Below are 16,760 nucleotides of genomic sequence, written 5' to 3' on the forward strand. Positions count from 1 at the left end.
GCCATGGGCAGAGTTCTCCTATAACTCCCTAGACTCTGACTCTGCTGGCGCTGCCCCGTTCTTCATTGTCTACGGACGAATTCCATGCCCTCCTCTTCCTCTGTCCATTCCCTTGGATGTTACTGCGGTGGAAGGGTTGTTGCAGGACCTCAGGTCTATCTCTACTGTCTGCTCACATCAAAACCCAGGCCGATAGGAAGCGCTGGTCTCCTCCCGTCTTCTGTCCGGGTGACAGGGTGTGGCATTCGTCCAGATAAGTCCGGCTGAAAGTCCCCAGCTACAAGCTTGGACCACGTTTTCTGGGGCCTTTTGAGGGGGTGAAGTGCATAAATCCTGTGGCTTATAAACATCGCCTTCCTCCCTCCATGCGCTTCCCCAACTCCTTCCACGTCTCTCTCTATAGTCATCCTGAAGTGCCTCCTCCTGCTCCTGAGGCTGAATCCACCAATGACTTTGAGGTAAAGGAGCTCCTGGATATGAAGACAGTGAGAGCTAAGGGGTTCGGGCCTGAGGAGAGATCAGGGGAGCCCAAGGAGAATACTCTGGACCATGGTCTCCTGCAGAGGTTCCTCCAGCCCAAGAAGAGGGGGAGGCTGAAGGGGGGTAACAGTAAGGCCCCACAAAAGACAATAGTCACAGTGCTGCCCCCAGTAGCCCGTGCCAATAGCAAATACCTGCTCCAAGTAGCCAATATTCACAATATGCCCCATAGTAGTCAGTGGTCATATGGTCTGCCTTCAAAATAACCATTAGTCACAGCACTCGACCCAAGTAGCCACTAGTCACAACACCTGCCCTCAGTCATCACTGCCCCAGTTGCTAATAGTCACAGTGCTTGTTTGCAGTAGCCAATAGTCCAAGTCACCATCCTCCCCCAGTAGTCACTGTTCCCCCTAGTAGTCACAGTGCTGCCCCCTGTTGTCACAACACTGCTTCCAGCAGCCAGTGTTTCCCCGGTAGTCATAATGCAGTCCCCAGTTCCCAGTACTGCCTCCTGCAATCACAAGGCTGCCTCGAATGGTCACTTCTGCCCCCAGTAGCCAGTGTTGCCCAGTAGTAACTGCTACCTCAGTGGTCACTTTTCTCCTTAGTAGTCACAGTGCTGGCCCTAGTAGTCACAATGCTGCCCCAATTATTCACAGTGCTGCTCCCAGTAGCCACAGTGCTGCTCCCAGTAGCCACAGTGACCTTAGTACTCATAGTGCTGCCCCCAGTAGTCACAGTGCTGTCCTATCAGTAGTCAGAGGGATGTCCCCGGTAGTCATCGTGCTGCACCCGTGGTCACCGTACTGCCCCTCATGGACAAAGTGCTAATCTAATATATATATATATATACACTATCGCAGTGCAGCCACCAGTAGTCACAGTGCTGTCCCTAGAACCCACAGTCATCCTCCTAGTAGTCAAAGTGCTGTTCCCAGTAGTCTCAGCGCTGCCCCCAGTAGTCACAGTTCTGCCCCCAATATCCACAGTGCTGTCCCCCAGTAGTCACAGTTATCCTCCCCAGTAGTCACAGTGCTGTCCCCAGTAGTCACAGTTATCCTCCCCAGTAGTCACAGTGCTGCCCCCAGTAGTCAGAGCGCTGCCTCCAGCAGTCTCAGTGCTGCCCCCAGCAGTCATAGTGCTGTCCCCCAGTAGTCACAGTTATCCTTCCTAGCAGTCTCAGTGCTGCCCCTAGTAGTCACAGTGCTGCCCCCAGTAGTCAGAGCGCTGCCTCCAGCAGTCTCAGTGCTGCCCCCAGCAGTCATAGTGCTGTCCCCCAGTAGTCACAGTTATCCTTCCTAGCAGTCTCAGTGCTGCCCCTAGTAGTCACAGTGCTGCCCCCAGTATCTAATAGTCAGTAATAATAATAAAACATACCCACGTGCATCATATGATGACAGTACATCTATGTGGATGGATTGCAGTGGGGCCGGGAGCTGAGAGGTCCGGCCGACATTCACCCCCAGAGTATTTTGTCTAGGAGGTGGGGCTTACACCCTCTCGCCCGGGAAGGGGGCGACAGCTGTTGGGACCCGGTGCCTAATGGCAGACACGACCCTGTCTCTCTGATATTGCTGTATCTAGTGTAATGGTAACTTGGGCTTCCCCGGGGGGGAGGGGAGTTATACGGCGATTATATTGGGGGGGGGATTAATATTTATTCTGTTGATACTCGTCTTATGAGCACAGATCGATGTCCGGTCATGACGATTGTGAACGCCAGAGTCGCCATGACAACACGCAGCATCACTTCATTCACTTACACAAAGCCGCGTCTCCCTAATGCCCCCCGCACCCTGGAGGAGCCCAAACATTATACTCAGGGGTCTCCACAAACGGAAGATTTTGTAAATACCAGCTGGACTGTAAAATGTGAATTTGTATTCCAGGATTGTAGCTTTTCCAAGTGCACTGGAGGCGTGGCCTCACACTGCTGTGTGCGGTGCGTGTTGTTGGTAACATTCGCATCACATAACCAGCCCAGCAGCCCCCCCCTGTATAATGTCCTGTGCACTGCCCCCCTGTATAATGTCCTGTGCACTGCCCCCCTGTATAATATCATGTGCACTGCCCCCCTGTATAATGTCCTGTGCACTGCCCCCCTGTATAATGTCCTGTGCACTGCCCCCCTGTATAATGTCCTGTGCACTGCCCCCCCTGTATAATATCCTGTGCACTGCCCCCCTGTATAATGTCCTGTGCACTGCCCCCCTGTATAATGTCCTGTGCACTGCTCCCCCTGTATAATGTCCTGTGCACTGCTCCCCCTGTATAATATCCTGTGCACTGCTTCCCCTGTATAATGTCCTGTGCACTGCTCCCCCTGTATAATATCCTGTGCACTGCCCCCCCTGTATAATGTCCTGTGCACTGCCCCCCTGTATAATGTCCTGTGCACTGCTCCCCCTGTATAATATCCTGTGCACTGCCCCCCCTGTATAATGTCCTGTGCACTGCTCCCCCTGTATAATGTCCTGTGTACTGCCCCCCCTGTATAACGTCCTGTGCACTGCTCCCCCTGTATAATGTCCTGTGCACTGCCCCCCTGTATAATGTCCTGTGCACTGCTCCCCCTGTATAATGTCCTGTGCACTGCTCCCCCTGTATAATGTCCTGTGCACTGCTCCCCTGTATAATGTCCTGTGCACTGCTCCCCCTGTATAATGTCCTGTGCACTGCCCCCCCTGTATAATGTCCTGTGCACTGCCCCCCTGTATAATGTCCTGTGCACTGCCCCCTGCATAATGTCCTGTGCACTGCCCCCCTGTATAATGTCCTGTGCACTGCCCCCCCTGTATAATGTCCTGTGCACTGCCCCCCTGTATAATGTCCTGTGCACTGCCCCCCTGTATAATGTCCTGTGCACTGCTCCCCCTGTATAATGTCCTGTGCACTGCCCCCCTGTATAATATCATGTGCACTGCCCCCCTGTATAATGTCCTGTGCACTGCTCCCCTGTATAATGTCCTGTGCACTGCTCCCCCTGTATAATATCCTGTGCACTGCTTCCCCTTTATAATGTCCTGTGCACTGCTCCCCCTGTATAATATCCTGTGCGCTGCCCCCCCTGTATAATGTCCTGTGCGCTGCCCCCCTGTATAATGTCCTGTGCGCTGCCCCCCTGTATAATGTCCTGTGCACTGCCCCCCCTGTATAATGTCCTGTGCACTGCTCCCCCTGTATAATATCCTGTGCACTGCCCCCCCCTGTATAATGTCCTGTGCACTGCTCCCCCTGTATAATATCCTGTGCAATGCTTCCCCTGTATAATGTCCTGTGCACTGCTCCCCCTGTATAATATCCTGTGCACTGCCCCCCCTGTATAATGTCCTGTGCACTGCCCCCCTGTATAATGTCCTGTGCACTGCCCCCCCTGTATAATATCCTGTGCACTGCCCCCCTGTATAATGTCCTGTGCACTGCCCGCTGTATAATGTCCTGTGCACTGCTCCCCCTGTATAATGTCCTGTGCACTGCTCCCCCTGTATAATGTCCTGTGCACTGCTCCCCTGTATAATGTCCTGTGCACTGCTCCCCCTGTATAATGTCCTGTGCACTGCCCCCCTGTATAATATCCTGTGCACTGCCCCCCTGTATAATGTCCTGTGCACTGCCCCCCTGTATAATGTCCTGTGCACTGCTCCCCCTGTATAATGTCCTGTGCACTGCCCCACTGTATAATATCATGTGCACTGCCCCCCTGTATAATGTCCTGTGCACTGCTCCCCTGTATAATGTCCTGTGCACTGCCCCCCCTGTATAATATCCTGTGCACTGCCCCCCTGTATAATGTCCTGTGCACTGCTCCCCCTGTATAATGTCCTGTGCACTGCCCCCCTGTATAATGTCCTGTGCACTGCTCCCCTGTATAATGTCCTGTGCACTGCCCCCCTGTATAATGTCCTGTGCACTGCCCCCCTGTATAATGTCCTGTGCACTACCCCCCTGTATAATGTCCTGTGCACTGCTCCCCTGTATAATGTCCTGTGCACTGCTCCCCTGTATAATGTCCTGTGCACTGCCCCCCCTGTTTAATGTCCTGTGCACTGCTCCCCTGTATAATGTCCTGTGCACTGCCCCCCCTGTATAATGTACTGTGCACTGCCCCCCTGTATAATGTCCTGTGCACTGCTCCCCTGTATCTCCTGTGCACTGCCCCCCTGTATAATGTCCTGCGCACTGCCCCCCCTGTATAATGTCCTGTGCACTGCTCCCCTGTATAATGTCCTGTGCACTGCTCCCCTGTATAATATCCTGTGCACTGCCCCCCTGTATAATGTCCTGTGCACTGCCCCCCTGTATAATGTCCTGTGCACCGCCCCCCCTGTATAATGTCCTGTGCACTGCCCCCCCTGTATAATGTCCTGTGCACTGTCCCCCTGTATAATGTCCTGTGCACCGCCCCCCTGTATAATGTCCTGTGCACTGCCCCCCTGTATAATGTCCTGTGCACTGCCCCCCCTGTATAATGTCCTGTGCACTGCCCCCATGTATAATGTCCTGTGCACTGCCCCCCCTGTGTAATGTCCTATGCACTTCCCCCCCTGTATAATGTCCTGTGCACTGCCCCCCTGTATAATGTCCTGTGCACTGCCCCCCTGTATAATGTCCTGTGCACTGCTCCCCTGTATAATGTCCTGTGCACTGCCCCCCCTGTATAATGTCCTGTGCACTGCCCCCCTGTATAATGTCCTGTGCACTGCCCCCCTGTATAATATCCTGTGCACAGCCCCCCTGTATAATGTCCTGTGCACTGCTCCCCTGTATAATGTCCTGTGCACTGCCCCCCTGTATAATATCCTGTGCACTGCCCCCCTGTATAATATCCTGTGCACTGCCCCCCTGTATAATATCCTGTGCACAGCCCCCCTGTATAATGTCCTGTGCACTGCTCCCCTGTATAATGTCCTGTGCACTGCCCTCCTCTATAATGTCCTGTGCACTGCCCCCCTGTATAATGTCCTGTGCACTGCCCCCCTGTATAATATCCTGTGCACTGCCCCCCCTGTATAATATCCTGTGCACTGCCCCCCTGTATAATATCCTGTGTACTGCCCCCCCTGTATAATATCCTGTGCACTGCCCCCGCTGTATAATATCCTGTGCACTGCCCCCCTGTATAATATCCTGTGTACTGCCCCCCCTGTATAATGTCCTGTGCACTGCCCCCCTGTATAATGTCCTGTGCACTGCCCCCCCTGTATAATGTCCTGTGCACTGCTCCCCCTGTATAATGTTCTGTGTTTGCCCCCCTGTATAATGTCCTGTGCACTGCTCCTCCTGTATAATGTCCTGTGCACTGCTCCCCCTGTATAATGTCCTGTGCACTGCCCCCCTGTATAATGTCCTGTGCACTGCTCCCCTGTATAATGTCCTGTGCACTGCCCCCCTGTATAATATCCTGTGCACTGCCCCCATGTATAATGTCCTGTGCACTGCTCCCCCTGTATAATGTCCTGTGCACTGCTCCCCTGTATAATGTCCTGTGCACTGCCCCCCCTGTATAATGTCCTGTGCACTGCCCCCCCTGTATAATGTCCTGTGCACTGCCCCCCTGTATAATGTCCTGTGCACTGCTCCCCTGTATAATGTCCTGTGCACTGCCCCCCTGTATAATGTCCTGTGCACTGCCCCCCCTGTATAATGTCCTGTACACTGCCCCCCTTGTATAATGTCCTGTGCACTGCCCCCTGTATAATATCCTGTGCACTGCCCCCCCTGTATAATATCCTGTGCACTGCCCCCCTGTATAATGTCCTGTGCACTGCCCCCCTGTATAATGTCCTGTGCACTGCCCCCCTGTATAATATCCTGTGCACTGCCCCCCTGTATAATGTCCTGTGCTCTGCCCCCCTGTATAATATCCTGTGCACTGCCCTCCTGTATAATGTCCTGTGCACTGCTCCCCTTGTATAATGTCCTGTGCACTGCTCCCCTGTATAATGTCCTGTGCACTGCCCCCCTGTATAATATCCTGTGCACTGCCCCCCTGTATAATGTCCTGTGCACTGCCCCCCCTGTATAATGTCCTGTGCACTGCTCCCCTGTATAATGTCCTGTGCACTGCCCCCCCCTATATAATGTCCTGTGCACTGCTCCCCCTGTATAATGTCCTGTGCACTGCCCCCCTGTATAATATCCTGTGCACTGCCCCCTGTATAATGTCCTGTGCACTGCCCCCCCTGTATAATGTCCTGTGCACTGCTCCCCCTGTATAATGTCCTGTGCACTGCCCCCCTGTATAATGTCCTGTGCACTGCCCCCCTGTATAATGTCCTGTGCACTGCTCCCCTGTATAATGTCCTGTGCACTGCCCCCCCTGTATAATGTCCTGTGCACTACCCCCCCCCTGTATAATGTCCTGTGCACTGCTCCCCCTGTATAATGTCCTGTGCACTGCCCCCCCTGTATAATGTCCTGTGCACTGCTTCCCTGTATAATGTCCTGTGCACTGCCCCCCTGTATAATGTCCTGTGCACTGCCCCCCCTGTATAATGTCCTGTGCACTGCCCCCCTGTATAATGTCCTGTGCACTGCCCCCCTGTATAATGTCCTGTGCACTGCCCCCCTGTATAATGTCCTGTGCACTGCCCCCCTGTGTAATGTCCTGTGCACTGCTTCCCTGTATAATGTCCTGTGCACTGCCCCCCTGTATAATGTCCTGTGCACTGCCCCCTTGTATAATATCCTGTGCACTGCTCCCCTGTATAATGTCCTGTGCACTGCCCCCCCTGTATAATGTCCTGTGCACTGCCCCCTGTATAATGTCCTGTGCACTGCCCCCCTGTATCTCCTGTGCAGTGCCCCCCTGTATAATGTCCTGTGCACTGCTCCCCATGTATAATGTCCTGTACACTGCCCCCCTTGTATAATGTCCTGTGCACTGCCCCCCTGTATAATGTCCTGTGCACTGCCCCCCTGTATAATGTCCTGTGCCCTGCCCCCCTGTATAATGTCCTGTGCACTTCTCCCCCTGTATAATGTCCTGTGCACTGCCCCCCTGTATAATATCCTGTGCACTGCCCCCCTGTATAATGTCCTGTGCACTTCACCCCCTGGATAATATCCTGTGCACTGCCCCCCTGTATAATGTCCTGTGCACTTCACCCCCTGTATAATATCCTGCGCACTGCTTCCCCATTATAATGTCCTGTGCACTTCACCCCCTGTATAATATCCTGCGCACTGCCCCCCCTGTATAATGTCTTGCGCACTGCACCCCCTGTATAATATCCTGTGCACTGCTCCCCTGTATAATGTCCTGTGCACTCCCCCCCTGTATAATATCCTGTGCACTGCCCCCCCTGTATAATGTCCTGTGCACTGCCCCCCCTGTATAATGTCCTGTGCACTGCCCCCCTGTATAATGTCCTGTGCACTGCTCCCCTGTATAATGTCCTGTGCACTGCTCCCCTGTATAATATCCTGTGCACTGCCCCCCATGTGTAATGTCCTGTGCACTGCTCCCCCTGTATAATGTCCTGTGCACTGCCCCCCTGTATAATGTCCTGTGCACTGCCCCCCTGTATAATGTCCTGTGCACTGCCCCCCTGTATAATGTACTGTGCACTGCCCCCCTGTATAATGTCCTGTGCACTGCCCCCCTGTATAATGTCCTGTGCACTGCTCCCCTGTATAATGTCCTGTGCACTGCCCCCCTGTATAATATCCTGTGCACTGCCCCCCATGTGTAATGTCCTGTGCACTGCTCCCCCTGTATAATGTCCTGTGCACTGCCCCCCTGTATAATGTCCTGTGCACTGCTCCCCTGTATAATGTACTGTGCACTGCCCCCCTGTATAATGTCCTGTGTACTGCTCCCCTGTATAATGTCCTGTGTACTGCCCCCCTGTATAATGTCCTGTGCACTGCTCCCCCTGTATAATGTCCTGTGCACTGCCCCCCTGTATAATGTCCTGTGCACTGCCCCCCTGTATAATGTCCTGTGCACTGCTCCCCTGTATAATGTCCTGTGCACTGCCCCCCTGTATAATGTCCTGTGCACTGCCCCCCTGTATAATGTCCTGTGCACTGCCCCCCTGTATCTCCTGTGCAGTGCCCCCCTGTATAATGTCCTGTGCACAGCCCCCCTGTATAATGTCCTGTGCACTACCCCCCTGTATAATGTCCTGTGCACTGCCCCCCCTGTATAATGTCCTGTGCACTGCTCCCCCTGTATAATGTCCTGTGCACTGCTCCCCCTGTATAATGTCCTGTGCACTGCTCCCCTGTATAATATCCTGTGCACTGCCCCCCTGTATAATGTCCTGTGCACTGCTCCCCCTGTATAATGTCCTGTGCACTGCCCCCCCTGTATAATGTCCTGTGCACTGCCCCCCTGTATAATGTCCTGTGCACTGCCCCCCCTGTATAATGTCCTGTGCACTGCCCCCCTGTATATTGTCCTGTGCACTGCTCCCCTGTATAATGTCCTGTGCACTGCCCCCCCTGTATAATGTCCTGTGCACTGCCCCCCTGTATAATGTCCTGTGCACTGCCCCCCCCTGTATAATATCCTGTGCACTGCCCCCCTGTATAATGTCCTGTGCACTGCCCCCCTGTATATTGTCCTGTGCACTGCTCCCCTGTATAATATCCTGTGCACTGCTCCCCCTGTATAATGTCCTGTGCACTGCCCCCCTGTATAATGTCCTGTGCACTGCTCCCCTGTATAATGTCCTGTGCACTGCCCCCCTGTATAATGTCCTGTGCACTGCCCCCCTGTATAATGTCCTGTGCACTGCTCCCCTGTATAATGTCCTGTGCACTGCCCCCCCTGTATAATGTCCTGTGCACTGCTCCCCTGTATAATGTCCTGTGCACTGCCCCCCCTGTATAATGTCCTGTGCACTGCTCCCCCTGTATAATGTCCTGTGCACTGCTCCCCCTGTATAATGTCCTGTGCACTGCCCCCCCTGTATAATATCCTGTGCACTGCCCCCCTGTATAATATCCTGTGCACTGCCCCCCCTGTATAATGTCCTGTGCACTGCCCCCCCTGTATAATCTCCTGTGCACTGCTCCCCTGTATAATGTCCTGTGCACTGCCCCCCCTGTATAATGTCCTGTGCACTGCCCCCCCTGTATAATGTCCTGTGCACTGCTCCCCTGTATAATGTCCTGTGCACTGCCCCCCTGTATAATGTCCTGTGCACTGCTCCCCCTGTATAATGTCCTGTGCACTGCTCCCCTGTATAATGTCCTGTGCACTGCCCCCCCCTGTATAATGTCCTGTGCACTGCTCCCCCTGTATAATGTCCTGTGCACTGCCCCCCTGTATAATGTCCTGTGCACTGCCCCCCTGTATAATGTCCTGTGCACTGCCCCCCTGTATAATATCCTGTGCACTGCCCCCCTGTATAATGTCCTGTGAACTGCCCCCCCTGTATAATGTCCTGTGCACTGCCCCCCCTGTATAATCTCCTGTGCACTGCTCCCCTGTATAATGTCCTGTGCACTGCCCCACTGTATAATGTCCTGTGCACTGCCCCCCCCCTGTATAATGTCCTGTGCTCTGCCCCCCTGTATAATATCCTGTGCACTGCCCTCCTGTATAATGTCCTGTGCACTGCTCCCCTTGTATAATGTCCTGTGCACTGCTCCCCTGTATAATGTCCTGTGCACTGCCCCCCTGTATAATATCCTGTGCACTGCCCCCCTGTATAATGTCCTGTGCACTGCCCCCCCTGTATAATGTCCTGTGCACTGCTCCCCTGTATAATGTCCTGTGCACTGCCCCCCCCTGTATAATGTCCTGTGCACTGCTCCCCCTGTATAATGTCCTGTGCACTGCCCCCCTGTATAATATCCTGTGCACTGCCCCCTGTATAATGTCCTGTGCACTGCCCCCCCTGTATCATGTCCTGTGCACTGCCCCCCTGTATAATGTCCTGTGCACTGCCCCCCTGTATAATTTCCTGTGCACTGCCCCCCCCCTGTATAATGTCCTGTACACTGCCCCCCTGTATAATTTCCTGTGCACTGCTCCCCTTGTATAATGTCCTGTGCACTGCCCCCCTGTATAATGTCCTGTGCACTGCCCCCCTGTATAATGTCCTTTGCACTGTCCCCCTGTATAATGTCCTGCGCACTGCCCCCCCTGTATAATATCCTGTGCACTGCCCCCCTGTATAATGTCCTGTGCACTGCCCCCCTGTGTAATGTCCTGTGCACTGCTTCCCTGTATAATGTCCTGTGCACTGCCCCCCTGTATAATGTCCTGTGCACTTCTCCCCTTGTATAATGTCCTGTGCACTGCCCCCCTGTATAATGTCCTGTGCACTGCCCCCCCTGTATAATGTTCTGTGCACTGCCCCCTGTTTAATGTCCTGTGCACTGCCCCCCTGTATCTCCTGTGCACTGCCCCCCTGTATAATGTCCTTTGCACTGCTCCCCATGTATAATGTCCTGTGCACTGCCCCCCCTGTATAATGTCCTGTGCACTGCCCCCCTGTATAATGTCCTGAGCACTGCCCCCCTGTATAATGTCCTGTGCACTGTCCCCCTGTATAATGTCCTGTGCACTGCTCCCCCTGTATAATGTCCTGTGCACTGTCCCCCTGTATAATGTCCTGTGCACTGCCCCCCTGTATAATATCCTGTGCACTGCCCCCCTGTATAATGTCCTGTGCACTGCCCCCCCTGTATAATGTCCTGTGCACTGCTTCCCCTTTATAATGTCCTGTGCACTGCCCCCCTGTATAATGTCCTGTGCACTGCCCCCCTGTATAATGTCCTGTGCACTGCCCCCCCTGTATAATGTCCTGTGCACTGCCCCCCTGTATAATGTCCTGTGCACTGCCCCCCTGTATAATATCCTGTGCACTGCCCCCCTGTATAATGTCCTGTGCACTGCCCCCCCTGTATAATGTCCTGTGCACTGCTCCCCCTGTATAATGTCCTGTGCACTGCCCCCCTGTATAATGTCCTGTGCACTGCCCCCCTGTATAATGTCCTGTGCACTGCCCCCCTGTATAATGTCCTGTGCACTGCCCCCTTGTATAATATCCTGTGCACTGCTCCCCTGTATAATGTCCTGTGCACTGCCCCCCCTGTATAATGTCCTGTGCACTGCTCCCCCTGTATAATATCCTGTGCACTGCCCCCCCTGTATAATGTCTTGCGCACTGCACCCCCTGTGTAATATCCTGTGCACTGCCCCCCTGTATAATGTCCTGTGCACTGCCCCCCTGTATAATTTCCTGTGCACTGCCCTCCTGTATAATGTCCTGTGCACTGCCCCCCTGTATCTCCTGTGCAGTGCCCCCCTGTATAATGTCCTGTGCACTGCTCCCCATGTATAATGTCCTGTGCACTGCCCCCCTGTATAATGTCCTGTGCACTGCTCCCCCTGTATAATATCCTGTGCACTGCCCCCATGTATAATGTCCTGTGCACTGCCCCCCTGTATAATATCCTGTACACTGCCCCCCCTGTATAATGTCCTGTGCACTGCCCCCCTGTATAATGTCCTGTGCACTGCCCCCCTGTATAATGTCCTGTGCCCTGCCCCCCTGTATAATGTCCTGTGCACTTCTCCCCCTGTATAATGTCCTGTGCACTGCCCCCCTGTATAATATCCTGTGCACTGCCCCCCTGTATAATGTCCTGTGCACTTCACCCCCTGTATAATATCCTGCGCACTGCTTCCCCATTATAATGTCCTGTGCACTTCACCCCCTGTATAATATCCTGCGCACTGCCCCCCCTGTATAATGTCTTGCGCACTGCACCCCCTGTATAATATCCTGTGCACTGCTCCCCTGTATAATGTCCTGTGCACTGCCCCCCCTGTATAATATCCTGTGCACTGCCCCCCCTGTATAATGTCCTGTGCACTGCCCCCCTGTATAATGTCCTGTGCACTGCCCCCCTGTATAATGTCCTGTGCACTGCCCCCCATGTATAATGTCCTGTGCACTGCCCCCCCTGTATAATGTCCTGTGCACTGCCCCCCTGTATAATGTCCTGTGCACTGCTCCCCTGTATAATGTCCTGTGCACTGCCCCCCTGTATAATGTCCTGTGCACTGCCCCCCTGTATAATGTCCTGTGCACTGCCCCCCTGTATAATGTCCTGTGCACTGCCCCCCTGTATAATGTCCTGTGCACTGCCCCCCCCTGTATAATGTCCTGTGCACTGCCCCCCCTGTATAATGTCCTGTGCACTGCCCCCCCTGTATAATATCCTGTGCACTGCCCCCCTGTATAATGTCATGTGCACTGCTCCCCTGTATAATGTCCTGTGCACTGCCCCCCCTGTATAATGTCCTGTGCACTGCCCCCTGTATAATGTCCTGTGCACTGCTCCCCCTGTATAATGTCCTGTGCACTGCTCCCCCTGTATAATGTCCTGTGCACTGCCCCCCCTGTATAATGTCCTGTGCACAGCCCCCCTGTATAATGTCCTGTGCACTGCCCCCCCTGTATAATGTCCTGTGCACTGCCCCCCTGTATATTGTCCTGTGCACTGCTCCCCTGTATAATGTCCTGTGCACTGCCCCCCCTGTATAATGTCCTGTGCACTGCCCCCCTGTATAATGTCCTGTGCACTGCCCCCCCTGTATAATATCCTGTGCACTGCCCCCCTGTATAATGTCCTGTGCACTGCCCCCCTGTATATTGTCCTGTGCACTGCTCCCCTGTATAATATCCTGTGCACTGCCCCCCCTGTATAATGTCCTGTGCACTGCTCCCCCTGTATAATGTCCTGTGCACTGCTCCCCCTGTATAATGTCCTGTGCACTGCCCCCCCTGTATAATATCCTGTGCACTGCCCCCCTGTATAATATCCTGTGCACTGCCCCCCCTGTATAATGTCCTGTGCACTGCTCCCCTGTATAATGTCCTGTGCACTGCCCCCCTGTATAATGTCCTGTGCACTGCTCCCCCTGTATAATGTCCTGTGCACTGCTCCCCTGTATAATGTCCTGTGCACTGCTCCCCTGTATAATGTCCTGTGCACTGCTCCCCCTGTATAATGTCCTGTGCACTGCTCCCCTGTATAATATCCTGTGCACTGCCCCCCCTGTATAATGTCCTGTGCACTGCCTCCCTGTATAATGTCCTGTGCACTGCCCCCCCTGTATAATGTCCTGTGCACTGCTCCCCCTGTATAATGTCCTGTGCACTGCCCCCCTGTATAATGTCCTGTGCACTGCCCCCCTGTATAATGTCCTGTGCACTGCCCCCCTGTATAATGTCCTGTGCACTGCCCCCCTGTACAATGTCCTGTGCACTGCTCCCCTGTATAATGTCCTGTGCACTGCCCCCCCTGTATAATGTCCTGTGCACTGCTCCCCTGTATAATGTCATGTGCACTGCCCCTCGTGTATAATATCCTGTGCACTGCCCCCCTGTATAATGTCCTGTGCACTGCCCCCCTGTATAATGTCCTGTGCACTGCTCCCCCTGTATAATGTCCTGTGCACTGCCCCCCCTGTATAATGTCCTGTGCACTGCTCCCCTGTATAATGTCATGTGCACTGCCCCCCTGTATAATGTCCTGTGCACTGCCCCCCCCTGTATAATGTCCTGTGCACTGCCCCCCTGTATCTCCTGTGCACTGCTCCTCCTGTATAATGTCCTGTGCACTGCCCCCCTGTACAATGTCCTGTGCTCTGCCCCCCCTGTATAATGTCCTGTGCACTGCTCCCCCTGTATAATGTCCTGTGCACTGCTCCCCCTGTATAATGTCCTGTGCACTGCCCCCCTGTATAATGTCCTGTGCACTGCCCCCCTGTATAATGTCCTGTGCACTGCCCCCCTGTATCTCCTGTGCACCCCGCAGTGTCTCGCGCTCCTGCACAGCTCTGCTGCTCCATCTCGGGTTTTGCAGGCAGCTGGTGACAGGCAGGTGACATCACTGGGGGTTGTCTCTGCTGCTGATGTGGAGCTGCTGCTGCTGTGGGGAATATCTCATGATATGAAGGCTCTGAGCGCTGTGCAGGTGGAGGGGTCTGAGCATCATGCTGCAGCAGGCTGAGCCGCTTCCAGGGGCCCCTACATGTGACAAGAGGCGAGCTTAGGGCCCCGTCCCTCCTGGTGCATCCGTCTCTGCAGGTTTCGTTGCTGGAGGAGTCAGGATGAGGCTGTTGCTGGGATAGATCCTGCGCTGCGCTGCACTCCTTCCTCCTCCTGCTCTATAGGATGCTGCTGGCACATGGCACAGGGCTGCCGGGGGTCTCTGCGGGTCACAGTGTCGTGTGCCGGAGGTCCGGGCCCTGCGCTCTGAGGAGCAATGACTTCTAAGGCTGACTGGATTCCTTACAGGTATCTGTCACTCACCTCCTGGGCTGTCACTTACCTCCGGGACTGTCACTCACCTCCGGGGCTGTCACTTACCTCCGGGGCTGTCACTCACCTCCTGAGCTGTCACTTACCTCCGGGGCTGTCACTTACCTCCTGTGCTGTCACTTACCTCCGGGGCTGTCACTTACCTCCTGTGCTGTCACTTACCTCCAGGACTGTCAATTACCTCCTGGGCTGTCACTCACCTCCTGTGCTGTCACTTACCTCCTGTGCTGTCACTTACCTCCTGTGCTGTCACTTACCTCCTGTGCTGTCACTTACCTCCGGGGCTGTCACTTACCTCCTGTGCTGTCACTTACCTCCAGGACTGTCAATTACCTCCTGGGCTGTCACTCACCTCCTGTGCTGTCACTTACCTCCTGAGCTGTCACTTACCTCCGGGGCTGTCACTCACCTCCTGAGCTGTCACTTACCTCCTGAGCTGTCACTCACCTCCTGGGCTGTCACTTACCTCCTGGGCTGTCACTCATCTCTGGGGCTGTCACTCACCTCTGGGGCTGTCACTTACCTCCTGGGCTGTCACTCACCTCCTGTGCTGTCACTCATCTCCTGGGCTGTCACTCACCTCCTGAGCTGTCACTCACCTCCTGGGCTGTCACTTACCTCCGGGGCTGTCACTCACCTCCTGAGCTGTCACTCACCTTCTGGGCTGTCACTTACCTCCTGTGCTGTCACTTACCTCCTGGGCTGTCACTTACCTCCGGGGCTGTCACTTACCTCCTGGGCTGTCACTCACCTCCTGGGCTGTCACTCACCTCCTGTGCTGTCACTCACCTCCTGTGCTGTCACTTACCTCCTGGGCTGTCACTCACCTCCGGGGCTGTCACTTACCTCCGGGGCTGTCACTCACCTCCGGGGCTGTCACTCATCTCTGGGGCTGTCACTCACCTCCTGGGCTGTCACTTACCTCCTGGGCTGTCACTCACCTCCTGGGCTGTCACTTACCTCCTGGGCTGTCACTCACCTCCTGAGCTGTCACTCACCTCCTGGGCTGTCACTTACCTCCCGTGCTGTCACTTACCTCCCGTGCTGTCACTCACCTCCTGGGCTGTCACTCACCTCCTGTGCTGTCACTTACCTCCTGGGCTGTCACTCACCTCCCGTGCTGTCACTCACCTCCCGTGCTGTCACTCACCTCCTGTGCTGTCACTCACCTCCTGTGCTGTCACTTACCTCCCGTGCTGTCACTTACCTCCCGTGCTGTCACTTACCTCCCGTGCAGTCACTTACCTCCCGTGCTGTCACTTACCTCCTGGGCTGTCACTTACCTCCCGTGCTGTCACTCACCTCCTGGGCTGTCACTTACCTCCTGGGCTGTCACTTACCTCCCGTGCTGTCACTTACCTCCCGTGCTGTCACTTACCTCCCGTGCTGTCACTTACCTCCCGCGCTGTCACTTACCTCCCGCACTGTCACTTACCTCCCGCGCTGTCACTTACCTCCCGTGCTGTCACTCACCTCCTGGGCTGTCACTTACCTCCCGCACTGTCACTCACCTCCTGGGCTGTCACTTACCTCCCGCGCTGTCACTTACCTCCCGTGCTGTCACTCACCTCCTGGGCTGTCACTTACCTCCCGCACTGTCACTCACCTCCGGTGGTAGCTCTCAGGCCCGGTGTGTTGATTCTCCTGGTTACAATGTATCGTGTTGTTTTGTTATCACATTCTTAGAATTGTTATTATTTGTGTTCGGCCTCTGACTGATTAACCCTCGCTTGTTCTAGATGGTAAAAGTGATAACTCGGAGGCTGCAGCTTTATGTCAGGTGCTAGTGTCCCGGTAATTAGGTTTGGGGTTATGGGCTTTGGAGTTGGGGTTAGGGTTGGGTATATGATTAGGGGCAGTGTGAGGGGGGATCTTAGTATTGGGTCTTAGATCTGTTAAGGACAAGGTTAGCGTTTTGGTTGGGGTTAGGATTAGACATGGATTACTGATGTGTTTGGGGTTAGCGTTGGGATTAGGTTTGTG

At 54.4% G+C, this 16,760-nt stretch overlaps 1 protein-coding gene across 3 annotated transcripts in view; it reads left to right on the forward strand.

Annotated features, from left to right (window-relative positions):
- LOC140133898 (tubby protein homolog) overlaps positions 1-16,760 on the forward strand; it is a 162,390-nt gene that overhangs the window by 35,804 nt on the left and 109,826 nt on the right. Inside the window, exon 1 of one of the 3 annotated variants that reach the window (XM_072154585.1) lies at positions 14,342-14,753. The exons of the other annotated variants lie outside the window; for them this stretch is intronic. Within the exon in view, the coding sequence (XP_072010686.1) occupies positions 14,722-14,753 (32 nt within the window). The 5' untranslated portion in view covers positions 14,342-14,721. Of the gene's footprint in view, positions 1-14,341; positions 14,754-16,760 lie in introns of those variants that run through there. 3 annotated transcript variants of the gene reach the window in all.

The sequence above is a fragment of the Engystomops pustulosus genome, chromosome 5 (assembly GCF_040894005.1).
Source record: "Engystomops pustulosus chromosome 5, aEngPut4.maternal, whole genome shotgun sequence".
Lineage (NCBI taxonomy): Eukaryota > Metazoa > Chordata > Amphibia > Anura > Leptodactylidae > Engystomops > Engystomops pustulosus.